Here is a 14354-nt window from a genome sequence, read left to right on the forward strand (position 1 = left end):
TCTTATTCTGATTTCCCCAGTTTTTCTTGTTATCATTTCTCTCTGTGTATATTTAGTTCTATTCAATTTTATCATGTGTGTAGGTTTATGTATCCACCACTACAGTCAAGATTCAGAACAGTTCCATCAGCACAAGGATCCCTCAGTGTTGCCCTTTTATCACCACACCTCCCTCCCTCCTGCTGTCCCCTCTCCCATCTTACTAACTTGTTCTCCCTTTCTAAAAGTTTGTCACTTCAAAATTACTATATAGGACACAATGGAATACCATTCAGCATAAACAAGTGTGAAATTCTGTCATTTGGAGCAACATGGATGAGTTTGAAAATGGCACAAAAAGTGAAATATTGCATGTTCTCACTCATATGTGGAGGCTAAAAAAGTTGATCTCATAGAAATAGAGAGTAGAATAGTGGTTACTGGAGACTGGTAAGGGGAAGGGGGTGGGGGGCATGGAGATAGGATGGTCAATGGATACAAAACTGTAGAGAGATAGGAACAATAGGACTTAGTTTTCTATAGTAATATAGGGAGACAATAGCACATTACTGTGTAACTTCAAGTAGCTAGTTGAGAGGATGTTGAATGTTCCCAACACCAAGAGTTGACAAATGTTTGAGGTGATGAATATGCTAAATACCCTGACATGATCATTGGGCAGTATATAATGTGCCCAAATATCACATTGTACTCCATAAATATATAAAATTATCATGGGTCAATTAAGAAAAAATAAATTAAAAAGAAAAAAATTTTTCAAAGACAGAAGTAGATTAGAGGTTATAAGAAACTGAAGAGAAGGAATAATGAGACGTTATTGCTTAATAAACAGAGTTTATGTTTAGGATGATGAAAAAGTTTTGGAAATAGAGGTAGTGGTTACACAGCATGTGAATGTAATTAATTCCATGCAATTGTATGTTTAAAAGTGCTTAAAATGGCAATCCTGGGGGGGAGGGGTGGTTAGCTCATTTGGTTAGAGTGCGGTATTATAACACCAAGGTCAAGGATTCAGATCCCTATATCAGCCATCACCCCCCACCCCAAAACAAACAAACCCAAAATAAAATGGTAATTAATCCTGGTTATATGTATTTTACCATAATTAAAAAAATAGAAAAAAATCATTATAGAGGGGGATGGGGGAGGGTAGGGCTACGGAAGATGTTGATCAAAGGGTACAGAGTTTCAGTTAGACTAGAAGAATAAGTTTTTGTGATCTCTTGTGCACTGCATGGTGACCGCAGTTAATAATTAGCTTGATTGAAGCTTTCTATATAATACATAGGTCAGTACATCCTATTGTATCCCATACATATACACAATTATTAGTTAGAAAGAAAAAAATTGTATAAATGGAATCATGCAGTATATAACTTTTTAGGATTGCCTTTTTTCCACTCAGCATAATTTCCTGGAGACTCATCTAAATTTTTGTGTATATCAATAGTTTGTTCCTTTTCATTGCTAAGTAGAATTTCATGATATGTATGTTCCACAGTCTGTTTAAACATTCACTTGTTGAATGTCGTTTGGGCTGCTTTCAGTGTTTGGCTGTTATGAGTAAAGCAACTATAAACATTTTTGTACTGTTTTTTTGTGTGAACATAAGTTTTTTATTTGGGGGAAATAAATGCCCCAAAATCCAATTGGTGGACCATGTACATAACTGCTTGTTTTGTTTTGTGTGAAACTGCCATACTTTTCCAGAGTGGCTATACTGTGTTTTACATTCTTACCAGCAATGTATGAGTGGTCCAATTTCTCTACATCTTTACCAGAATTTATTGTTTTTACTATTTTTTATTTTAGTATTTATGTAAGTATATAGTGATACCTCATGATTTTAATTTGTGTTTCTCTGATGACTAATGATGTTGGACATCTATTCATATGCTTATTTGCCATCTGTATATATGCTTTGGTGAAATGTCTGTTCATGTTTTTGGCCACTTCTAATGGAACTTTTTTTTTTTCTGTTGAGTTTTGAGAGTTCTTTATATAGACTAGATACTAGTCATTTTTCAGATACTGGTTTGCAAACATTTTCTCCAAGTCTGTAGCTTTTCTTTTCGTTTTTCACAGAGCAAAAGTTTTAAATTTCGATGAGGTCTGGTTGATCAATTTTTCCTTTTGTGGACTGGCCCCCTTTTCCTTTTAAAAGGACAGTTTGAAATTACATTGATGTTATCATTTTTGTTATTGTTATCATTGGTAATTTTTCTAGTTCTTCTTAGTATAGAAGTTGTACATAGATTCTTCATTTGTAATCAGGTTTTCACAGTAAATTTTCTGATTGAAATTGACTTTTTCTTTTTTTTTTTTTTGGTGGATGGCTGGTACAGGGATCAAACCCTGGACCTTGGTATTATAAGCACCACACTATAATCAACTGAGCTAACTGGTTAGCCTGAAATTCACTTTTAAAAATGAGTATATTGCTTTATAAGTATTATGTAGAACTTTTTTGTTTCTTAAATCACAACAAAATATCTATCTATTATAATTTTTGCATTTAAATGGGACCTTTTCCGTGTATTAAACTGTTAGCAAATAACTAATTTGAAGTAATAATTATATGAGAGAAGTTAATATGTAGCAAATATTGCACCTAAGGTTTTTCTGACTTTATCAGTTTTCCTTTTCTCCTAAATTAGATGTCACATGACTTATAAAATTGTTACTAGACTTTGGAAAATCATTATTGTTTACTTTATTAGTATGTATGTACATGTGCATGCTTCTAGTTTTAGAGAACAAAAGAGATGGTATAAAAATGAAACAGAGGGATGGAGCTTCAATGACCTCTAAGATTTCCTTTAATCGTTAATGTGGTTAAAGATAAAAATGAACTTTCTGAATATAAAGCCAATTTTTCTGGGATATTTTTGACTCAGATGTGCTTCATGTGGGGTTCCTCTGCTTGCAATGTTTCCTTTTATTTATTCAATTTGCAATGGAAAGCCTATATACTATGACTGTTTTCCACATTGATCTGGTGTACTGGAAAGAAAAGAGCACCAGATTTTAGACCACGAAGACACTGGATTTAGTCTGTGTTTTGCCCATACTGGGGTATATGGTCTCTAGCAAGTCATAAAGTTAGTTTTCTTTCCTAGAAAATGGAATCATTTGATTCTTATCATTCCCTGTAGATGATAAAGTTCTGTTATTTTATGATCTTAACAAAGAGAAGCATTCCTATTCCAATTTTCAACTTCATTGACAAAACTCAAAGAACTTTAGAAGAGAGCTGAATAAATTTTCTAAAATTATTCACTTTGCTGAGACCTGACTGTCAAACCAACCAAAATCTGGCCCAATACTGTTAGGCCCTGTGGGAGTACAAAAGATAAAATTAATGCATGTTTCTTCCCTTAAGGAGCTTGATATAGCTGAGGAGCAAAACTAATGTACATTAAAAAGAATTACTTATTGACCATATTACAATCAGCCAGATAGAATGTGAGACATTCCGTAGGACAAAATATCCTAACTTCTTTAACAAATAGTGTAAAAATAAAAAGAGGGGGAATCTGTTATATGTTAAAAGAACTTAAGGGACATGTTAACTAACCAAAAGCAACTATGGGGTTGGGGTTGTAGGAGCCTTATTTGGAACTTGATTCAAGCCAACTAATTCTCAAGAGACAGTTGAGGAAAACTGAACATGGACTGGCTATTAGATGCTGTTAAACATACTGTTAATTTTGTTAGATGTGGTAATGGTATTTTCATTAGGTTTAAAAAAGAACAAATTACCTATCTCTTAGAGGTGCATCCTGAAGTCTTTACAGAAACAATAATATGTTAGATAGGGTTGTTTTAAAATACTCCAGAAAAAAAAAATTCTGGGGGTAAATGAAACAAGAACAGCATATTGACTACTGTTCTTAAAGCTAAGTGATTGATAGATGGGAGTTCATTGTGCTTATTCTTTTACTGCTTTCATGTATGTTTGAAATTTTCTGTAACAAAAAAAGTTTAATTTTTTGTATGGTAGATGAAGCACTAACTTAATTTGTGTTTGTGTGATATAAATAGTACAGTTGTGGTTTAATAAAGCTCAGTGTGGAATGGCTTAAGTAGCAAGTTAACATTTCTAGAAAGGGACCATAAGAAGATATTAAATCTGGTCAAATCCCCTCACTATACAAATAAAGAAACTGAGGCCCCCAAAAGGGAAGTGACCTACCCAAGGTCACATTGCTAGTTTAGCAGAGCCCCTGTTAGAATTAGGTCTCCTAATTTCCAGATTTCTAGTTTGATCCACTTTTCTTATTCATCAAAGTTTTCCTTTCTCCTTCTTTTATGAAATTCTAAAGAATCTGTTAATTTTATATATTTATTTATTTTTTATTTTTTATTTTTAAAAATTTTTATTGAATCAAAATTGATTATACAGACTTTTGGGGTTCAACATTGAGATATGTTGATCAAATCAATATTACTACCGTATATATTATTACAAATTGTAATTATTATTTATGCCCCTTGTTCAATCCTTCCCCATCCCCCTTTCCCTCCTGCTTCCCCCCTCTAATCACCCTAGATTTCTTCTCACTCTCTGAAAGAATAATGGTTACTCTGTTGATTTGCTGCCCAAATGATCTGTCCAATGCTGAGAGGTGTGATCAGGTCCCCCAATACTATCATAGAGCAGATGCCTCTAACATCACTCTGAAATGGACATCCTCCTCCTTTCTTTCTCTCTGCTGGTGACTCTCCTTGTGTTAATGCACTCCAGTGGCTGGTGGACCATCTGCGTGGTGGTTGTGGCATCTAGCCAACTTCGAGGCAGCCATGCTTATCATGATGGCTGTGGTAGGCCACCAACATGGAGGAGATGTTTTTGGCATGCTCCTTGGTGCTGGTGGTGTGCCTTGTGTGGAGAGTATCCGATCCCTGGCTCCATACCCCAGGTCCCTGACTGGGTCCCGGAGTGCTGGCATAGTGTGTGTGGTTGTGGGAGGGGGGAGTCTGTTCCCCGACTCCATACCCTGGGTGTCTGGCAGGCCCTGAGGCACTGGTGCAGTAAGCCTGGTTGTGGAAGGGGGGTTGGGTCCCATTCTCCATGCCCTGGGTCCCTGGGTGGGCCCTGAGGTGCTGGTACAGTGTACCTAGTTGTGGGAGGGGATCCAGTCCCCTTTTCATGTGCCGAGTCCCCAGGTGAGCCTTGAGGTGCTGGCGAGGTATTCCTGGTTGTGGGAGGGAGGTCCAGTCCCCTTCTCCATGCCCCAGGTCCCCAGGTGAGCCCCAAGGTGCTGGTGAGGTGTGCCTGATTGTGGGGGGGGGTGTCCAGTGCCCAGCTCCATCCACGGGTCCCCAGGCAGGCCCCAAGGCACTGGTGCAGTGAGGCTGGTTGTGGTAGGGGGATCTGGTCTCCTTCTCCATGCTATGGGTCCCTGGGTGGGCCTGAAGGCACTGGCAAGGTGTGCCTGATTGTGGGAGGGGGGTCTGTTGTCTGGCTCCATGCCACAGGTTCCCGACCGGCCCCAAGGCGCTGGCACGGTGAGCCTGGTTGTGGTAGGCAGGTCAGGTCTCCTTCTCCATGCCCTGGGTCCCTGGGTGGGCCCCAGGGCGCTGGTGAGGTGTGCCTGGTTGTGGTAGCGGGGTCCGGTCCCCTTCTCCATGCCTTGGGCCCCTGGATGGGGGCCTGAGGTGCTGTCACAGTGTACCTGGTTCTGAGAAGTGGGTCTGGTCCCCAGCTGCTAGCTCTGGGTTCCTGGGCAGGCCCCGAGGCATTGGTGGTGTGCCTGGATGTGGGAGTGGGGTCCGGTCCCCAGCTCCAATCCTCGAGTTCCTGGGTGGGTCCCCAAGGTGCTGGCGGTGTGAGTGGTTGTGGGCGGGGGTCCTGCCCCTGACTCCAGGCCTCATGTCCCCTGGTGGGCCCCAAGGCATTGGTGGTGTGCCTGGGCCAGAACTAATTTTTTGTCCTTTGCTTACTTAGAACACAGGGGAACTTCCCGTGGGAACCAGTACTTGAGCTGTGTGGTTGACCTAAATTGCTGCTTTCCTGCTGTTTCCCTAGGGAAGACTTTTTGTGCAGCTCAGAGTTTAATGGTTGACCTTATAGGTATTTCCTGCTCTGATACTCGGTGCACATGGGTTGTATAGAAACTCGGATCTGGGCCTGAGTTTTTCATTAAACTGTACCCCATGCAATCCTGCATTCCTGACCAGTCTCCTCTGAGTGGTCCTGCGCTGATTGGGGGGCAGATCGGCTGTCCTTGCTGTGTCCCAGTGTTCTCCTGGTGGGCCTGTCTCCCCACCATCTGTGCTCCAAACACTTCCCATGGGACGGGCCCTGCACTGGTCCCCTGCATTGACTCACCGGCCTCTGAATGGCTCCCCTTTTTCAGCTGTTCTGGATCCTCGCTCCTGTGTGGGTCCACGGGAACTCTGTTAGTGCTCTTGCTGTCCTGGGGGCCACCAAAGTTCTCTTCTCCCTTTCTGCCTCCAAGTAACTCCATCTAAAGGTCACAGCTGCAACTTCTGTAGGCTTCTGCTCCATGTGCTTCAGTATTCAAGCGGCCACAGGCTGAAAACACTGAGAGCAGTTTTTTCTTTCTCTTGTGTTTTCTCCTCCTTTTCACCTAAGCTCCAGTGGCCCCTGCTTGGCTGATGTTACAATTTTTTAGTTGTAAATTCATTGATTTGTGGGAGAGAGTGATGCTGGGGGCTGTATATTCCGCCATCTTGACCGGAACCCAAGTCTGTTAATTTTAAATAAAATTAATGTGTACATCACCTTGTCTTGTTTATTTTCCTCAGAATCTGGCCAACCTATATGTGGAAATGGAATGGTAGAACAAGGTGAAGAATGTGATTGTGGGTATAGTGACCAGTGTAAAGATGATTGCTGCTTTGATGCAAACCAGCCAGAGGGGAAAAAATGCAAATTGAAACCTGGAAAACAATGCAGGTACCTTTCTAATTCCAGTAGTATTAATGTTTCTGTGCAGTCATACAAAAGCAGTAATGACAGATTTAAAACTGAGATTAAAAAATGCATATAGTTTTGAAACTTTGCCTTTATTTAATGCTTTTTGTTTATTTTTCGGGAATAGCATTCGTTAGTGCCCTTTTATTAGCAGATTGAACGACTTGTAATTGCAATTTGTGCGGTGGGTGATAAAAAGGGACATATAAAGGATGCTTAATAAAATACATATTATTTAGTTCCTAAATTTAAAAATGTAACTGTCTTCCATATTTTTAGGATTTTTTTTTTGTTTTTATTATTAAATTCTATTTTTAAAATTTATTTTTATTTATTTTTATTGAAACATAATTGATTGTACATATCTGTGGTGTACAGTTTGAATATCAACACCTGTGTGCAATATGTGATGCTCAAATCAGGATAATTAGTATATTCAATATTACAAAGTGTAATCCTTTTTTGTGGCCCATTATCAATTTCTCACTAACCCTCAATCCTACCCAATCCTACCTCTGGTGGTCTCTGGTGGCCAACCCGCTCCCCAATCCTACCTCTGGTGGCCTCAATTCTGTTCTCTACTTTTGAAGGTTCAATGAATTATTGTGATTGTTGTATCTTTCTTTTTTTAGCTGCCACTTATGAGTGAGGACATAGTATTTCTCTTTCTGTGTCTGGCTTATTTCACTTAACATAATTTTCTCTAAGTTCATCCATGTTGCTGTGAATGGCAGAATTTTATTCTTTTTAATGGCAAGTAGTATTCCATTGTGTATATATGCCACATTTTCTTTATCCAGTCTTCTGTGGATGGACATTTAGATTGGCTGTTGTAAACAGAGCTATGATAAATATGGGAGTGAGGTGTCCCTTCGACATGACGATTTCTGTTCCTTTGGGTATATACCTAACAGTGGAATTACTGGATTGTATGGTGGTTCTATCTGCAGTTGTTTGAGGAGACTCCACACTATTTTTCTTAATGGCTGCACTGATTTACAGTCCCACAAACAGTGTAGGAGGGTTCGCCTTTCTCCGCATCCTTACCAGCATTTGTTATTCTCTGTCTTTTTGATAATAGCCAGTCTAATTGGGGTGAGATGATATCTCAATGTGTTTTTGATTTGCATTTTCCTGATGCTTAGCAGTGTTGAACATTTTTTTCACGTGTTGGCCATTTGTATATCTTCCTTTGAGAAATGCCTGTTCAGCTCCTTTGACCATTTTTAAATCAGGTTACTTGTTTCTTTACTGTTGCTTGAATTCCTTGTACATTCTGGACGTTAATTCCTTGTTGGATGCATAGTTTGCACATATTTTCTCCCACTCCATAGGTTGTCTCTTTGCTCTATTGATTGTTTCTTTTGCTATATACAAGCTTTTTAGTTTGATATCTCAATTGTTTATTTTTTGGTTTTTGCCTGTGTTTTTTGGGTCTTATTCATAAAGTCTTTGCTCAGTCCTACTTTCTGCAGTGTTTCCCATATATTATCTTTTAGGAGTTTTATAGTTTCAGATTTTATATATTTAAGTCTTTAATTTATTTTGAATTGATTTTTACATATGGTGAGAGATATGGGTCTAGTTTCATTCTTCTACATATGGATTCCAGTTTTCCCAGCAGTTATTTATTGAAGCCAGTCTTTCCCCCAGTGTATGTTCTTGGTGCTTTTGTTGAAGATCAGTTGGCTCTAAGTATGTGGGTTGAATCTGGGTTCTCTATTCTTTTCCATTGGTCTGAGGATCCGTTTTTATGCCAGTACCATGCTATTTTGTTTACCATAGCTTTGTAGGATAATTTAAAGTCCGGTAGTGTAGGGCCTCCGGCTTTATTTTTTTTTGCTCAGGATTGCTTCGGTATTTAGGGTCTTTTGTTTTGCAATATGAATGTTAGGATTGCTTTTTCTTTTTCTGTGAAGAATGTCATTGGTATTTTGAAGGGGATTTTATTGAGTCTCTAGGTTGCTTTGGGTAGTATGGACATTTTCACAATGTTATTTCTTCCAGTCCAAGAGCATAGAATGTCTTTCCATCTCTTTGTGTCCTCTTTAATTTCTTTCAGCAGTGATTTGTAGTTCTCATTTTAGAGATCTTTCAACTCCTTGGTTAAATTTATTCCTAGATATTTTCTTTTCTTTTTTTTTTTTTTTTTTTTTTTTTTTTTTGGTCACTGTTGTAAATGGGCTTGCTTTCTTGATTTCTTTTTCTGCTAGATCGTATTTGGAGTATAAAAACACTACAGATTTTTGCATGTTCATTTTATATCCTGCAGCTTTACTGAAATCCTTTTTCACTTCTAAGTTTTTTGGTAGTCTTCAGGCTTTTCTATTTATAGGATCATGTCATCTGGGTTTGTTGTATATGACATTTATTATGTTGAGATACTTTCCTTCTATACCTAGTTTGCTGAGAGTCTTTATCATGAAGGGATGTTGAATTTTGTCAAATGCTTTTTCAGCAACTATTGAGATAATGGTTTTTGTCCTTGATTTTGTTGATGTGGTGTATCACTTTTATTGACTTGTATATGTTGACCCATCCTTGTATCCCTGGGATGAATCCCACTTGATCATGGTGTATACATGTATTTTTTTTGATGTGTTGCTGTGTTCTGTTTGCTAATATTTTGTATTTTGTTGGGGATTTTTGTATCCATGTTCATTCAAGATATTGGCCTGTGGTTTTCTTCCTTTGTTTTATCTTTGTCTGGTTTTGGTATCAGGGTGATGCTGACCTCATAGAATGAGTTTGGGAGAATGGCTCTGTTTCAATTTGTTTGGAATGGTATGATGCATATTGGTATTATTTCCTGTTTGTACATTTGGTAGAATTCAGCAGTAAAGCCAACTGATTGTGGGCATTTCTTTGTAGGGAGACTGCTGATTACTGCTTCAATTTTATTGATTGTTATTGGTCTGTTCAGGTTTTCTGTGTCTTGGTAGTTTGTATGTAACCAGAAATTTGTCCCTTTCCTCCATGTTTTCAAATTTGTTGGCATACAGTTGTTTATAGTAGTCTCTAATAATTCTTTGTATTTTTGTGGTATCAGTTGTAATATCTCCTTTCCATTTCTGATTTTTGTTATTTGTCTCTTCTCTCTCTTTTGTTTTTTTTTTTGTTTGCTTAGCTAATGGTTTGTCTATTTTGTTTATCTTCTCAAAAAAACAACTTTGTGTTTCATTGATCTTTTGTATAATTTTTGGGTCTCCATTTCATTTAATTCTGCTCTGATCTTAATTATTTCTTTTTATCTGCTAACTTTGGATTGCATTGTTCTTGTTATTCTAGTTCTTCGAGGTATAGCATTTGGTTGTTTTTTTGAAATCTTTCTTTTCTTTTGATGTAAGCGTTTATTGCAATAAACTTCCCTCTTTGTACTGCTTTTGTGGTATCTCTCAGGTTTTGATGTGTCTTTATTTACATTATTTCAAGAAATTTTTTGATTTTTAATTGCTTCTCCCAGTGGGGAGATGGTATCGTGGTGGTTTGGAATTTTCTCCCTTACTCTATTTGGCCATCGTGGGTTTCTGTACCCCCCAGGGATTCTGTGTGTGACTCCCCAAATCACGGCAATTGCATGGGCTGTGTACATAACTCCCATCCCCAAGTGCACTATTGCTGGGGCAGTGTAATTCTCCATATGGGGTGAGCCACTGGGTCCTGAGTCTGCACTTGCTCTGCTGGTGACCTTCCTTGTGTCAGTGCAGTCAAGTGATTGGCAGGCTACTTGCATGGCGGTAGTTCCTGCTGTAGGTTGCCTTTGCAACAGTATTCACTCTGGTGATGGCTGTAGCAGATCACCCACTCAGTGGCAGTGTCTGCTGCATCATTGGGCTGCTGGCATAATGGTATCCTGTGCTGCTACTGTCTGTCTCAGAGGCTGCCTTTGGCTCCTCAAGGTTCTCGCGCTCCTGCTGGCTGTTATTGGGTTTTAGGATATTTTAGGATATATTTTTTTAGGATCTTAACTTTAAATATTTAGGTAATATGGAGACTATGCATTTTTATAACTTACTGTTATATAATTATTTCACTTGTCAAATTTCTTTAGTAATGATGGATACATGCAATAGAATATTGTTTGTACAATACTTTTTAAATGGCTAGTCTATTTATTCTAGTTTGATTTTACCATAAAAATGTGAGAAAGACTGATAAATTGATTAATGTGTGATGTAACTATGAAAAACACTGATAAATTGCCTAATATTAAATCCATTTTCCATCATAGCTTTTCACTGCAGGCACACAGAGGAGAATGCTGAATATAGTATGCATTGACTGTGAAAACAAGATGTTTAATCACTTTTCCACACTTATTAGGATATTTAAATTTAGTAGCCTCTTATTCCAGTATTTGAAGTTGTATACCAGTGACATACTTATTATTTAAAAGATGAGATTTATGATTTAAAAATTAGGACCATATCTAAGTTTATAGAAAATACCTAATGATTTACTTTGTTTTATCACTTAATGTTTCTTCTAGTCCAAGTCAAGGTCCCTGTTGTACAGCACAGTGTGCATTCAAGTCAAAGTCTGAGAAGTGTCGGGATGATTCAGACTGTGCAAGAGAAGGAGTATGTAATGGTTTCACAGCTCTCTGTCCAGCATCTGACCCTAAACCAAACTTCACAGACTGTAATAGACATACACAAGTGTGCATTAATGGGGTAGGTATTTGATTTTATATGTTTTTTATTTAATTTTGTAAAACTTGCTTTTTCATACTAATTGTTGACACTTAAAGCTGCATATTTAACGTAATTAATTTTGGTCTCTGTTTCAGAAATATCTCTATCTATTCTCCACAAAGACATGAATGTATTACGTGGCACAAGCAGCATTCTATTATAACTTTTCTTCTTTCCAACTATATGTGTTTGACATTCTGTAGAGAAACGTAGTTGTACAACTAGGCATGTGACTTTGTCTATACTGCTTTTAAGTTTTACAAATTAATATTTTAATAGCCTAAATAAAAGAGCTCTTCTGATCATTTTCTCTGAATGGAAAGTCTTTAGAGCTTTCATGGCTAAATAATATTTTCCTCTACATGAAGAAAATTTCATTTTTCTCTCCTTATAGAGGAACCATAATAACCAACATAAAATGCATGCTCATCTAATCTCTTTCTCTGCTGTTTAGTTTTTTCTTTTTCTTTTAGTCATTTATTGCATAAAAAGATTTGTCTTACTTGCATTTACTATCTTTCAGATATATTCATTTGATCCAGTTCTTATACTCATGTATGTTTGTTTTCCACTTGTATTTCCACTTTATTTTGACATTGGAAGCTCATACCTGCCTATCTATCACTATGAGCAATAGGTCTGACTGTATAGGGATTATATAATTTGTCTTTTATTTTTCCTCCAGCAATGTGCGGGTTCTATCTGTGAGAAATATAGCTTGGAAGAATGTACCTGTGCCAGTTCTGATGGTAAAGATGACAAGGAATTGTGCCATGTCTGCTGTATGAAGAAAAGTAAGGCTTTTAAATTCAGTTTATAATCTTTTTCAAAAACCATTATTTCCCCTCAATTTTTAGAGTTAAACTTTCACATGTAGCTGGAAACTATCTGTCTAAACTATATCTGTCCTCTTGAGAAAATTTTGCATGTACCACAGCATTGTGTCTTTAGCATTGTGATCCGTACAATATTTTTTTTTTTTTGTCTTTTTCATGACCGGCACTCAGCTAGTGAGTGCAGCGGCCATTCCCATATAGGATCCGAACCCGCGGCGGGAGTGTCGCCGCGCTCCCAGAGCCGCACTCTCCCGGGTGCGCCACGGGCTCGGCCCCGTACAATATTTTTAAAATGATAAACTAGATAAAACATTGCCAGCTTTATAGCAATAATTTATATAAACACTGCTAGGTTTCAAAGCCATTGCAGGCACTAAATCAAGACTTGCTGGTTGTTTGTTTATATTGTAACATTTAAGGTGAAATACAAATGGCATTATCCATCCTAACCAGTGAAGGTTTATATAACATGTGAAGGTAATGATTTTAGGCAGTTTCTTCTTTTCCTTTCACTTTATCCAACTGGCTCTTTAGGAAATCTGATATTCATCTTATATTTGATTCTTCTTTTCCAGTGGATCCATCAACTTGTGCCAGTACAGGGTCTGCACAGTGGAACAAGCATTTTAATGGTCGAACCATCACCCTGCAACCTGGCTCCCCTTGCAATGATTTTAGAGGCTACTGTGATGTTTTCATGCGGTGCAGATTAGTAGATGCTGATGGTCCTCTAGCTAGGCTTAAAAAAGCAATTTTTAGTCCAGAGCTCTATGAAAATATTGCTGAATGGATTGTGGTAAGTATAGTTTTTAAGAAACCTTAACTTAAAATGGTTTGATCTTAATTTTACTTGGCCAGAGGTCACTGACGTTATGAGAAACTCATTTCTTTCCTGTTTATACTGGAATTACTTTATCCAAAGATTTTTAAAGTTCAAATATCCCTGGTTATTATTTCCTTCTGAAGTGATAAGAATCTCCACATGTGTGTCATTTGTCGATTGGTTAGTAGGTGATGGGAGTCATTGTGTTGTACTCTGCTCCTTAGTTCATCTCCTAAATGGGTTACTTCCTCTTTTAGTCCATATAATTAGGGCATTTTCATGGAACGTTTTCCTTGAGTTTTTTTGGAAAATGCTGCTTGCTTTTTATACTTCTCTCTTGTCTCAATATGGCAGATAGCCAGCTGCAGGTTCTACTTTGCTGAACAGGAAAGATGATAGAGAAATTGTTGATTTTCTGAAGTTTTCTTTTGATCTTTCAATATAATTTCTGGGTCTTCTTCATCTTGTCCATGATAGGAAATGTTGAGCAGGGTAAGATCAGATACAGAGCCTTTTGTAGATCTGTTAATGATTATGGATGTTCATCTAACATTAATCCACTGAACTGTATTATTTTTAAGCCCACATTTCTCCAAGTTGTACAAACATCAAATTGTCTGAAATTTTCTTAACAGATTGCTGAGAATGTCTCAACTCACTTAAATGTTCATGCTTTCTAAGTGGTTACATTAAAATATTCATAGAAACTTGTAAGTGATGTATTTGAGAATATGCTATACCTGAACTGAATTTAGTTTGCTTTGGAAATTGACCTAGAATTCTGATTCCTAACCCTTTCCCAAATTATTTCTTGTATGCGTGTGTGTGTGTGTGTGTGTGTGTGTGTGTGTGTGTGTGTTTCAGGACTAAGGATGGCTTAAAAGCACAAAAGATGTTGTCTGTGTGAGATGTCAGCCTTTTTTGGTATTCTTCTAACAACATTTTATAATAAAAATTTTGTAGTTACCTGCATGAAAATACTGTTTATTATTCATAGGAAGAATAATACTTTGCATGTTAGAATATGTGATTTTTAGGTACGTAAAGACTATATAGTG

At 37.6% G+C, this 14354-nt stretch overlaps 1 protein-coding gene across 2 annotated transcripts in view; it reads left to right on the forward strand.

Annotated features, from left to right (window-relative positions):
* ADAM10 (ADAM metallopeptidase domain 10) overlaps positions 1–14354 on the forward strand; it is a 158277-nt gene that overhangs the window by 132184 nt on the left and 11739 nt on the right. For both annotated transcript variants that reach the window (XM_063089440.1, XM_063089441.1), the window contains 4 exons: positions 6775–6925; positions 11433–11616; positions 12323–12431; positions 13049–13269. In XM_063089440.1, coding sequence (XP_062945510.1) covers positions 6775–6925; positions 11433–11616; positions 12323–12431; positions 13049–13269 — 665 coding nt within the window. The remainder of the gene's footprint in view (positions 1–6774; positions 6926–11432; positions 11617–12322; positions 12432–13048; positions 13270–14354) is intronic.

This window comes from Cynocephalus volans, chromosome 3 (genome assembly GCF_027409185.1).
Source record: "Cynocephalus volans isolate mCynVol1 chromosome 3, mCynVol1.pri, whole genome shotgun sequence".
Lineage (NCBI taxonomy): Eukaryota > Metazoa > Chordata > Mammalia > Dermoptera > Cynocephalidae > Cynocephalus > Cynocephalus volans.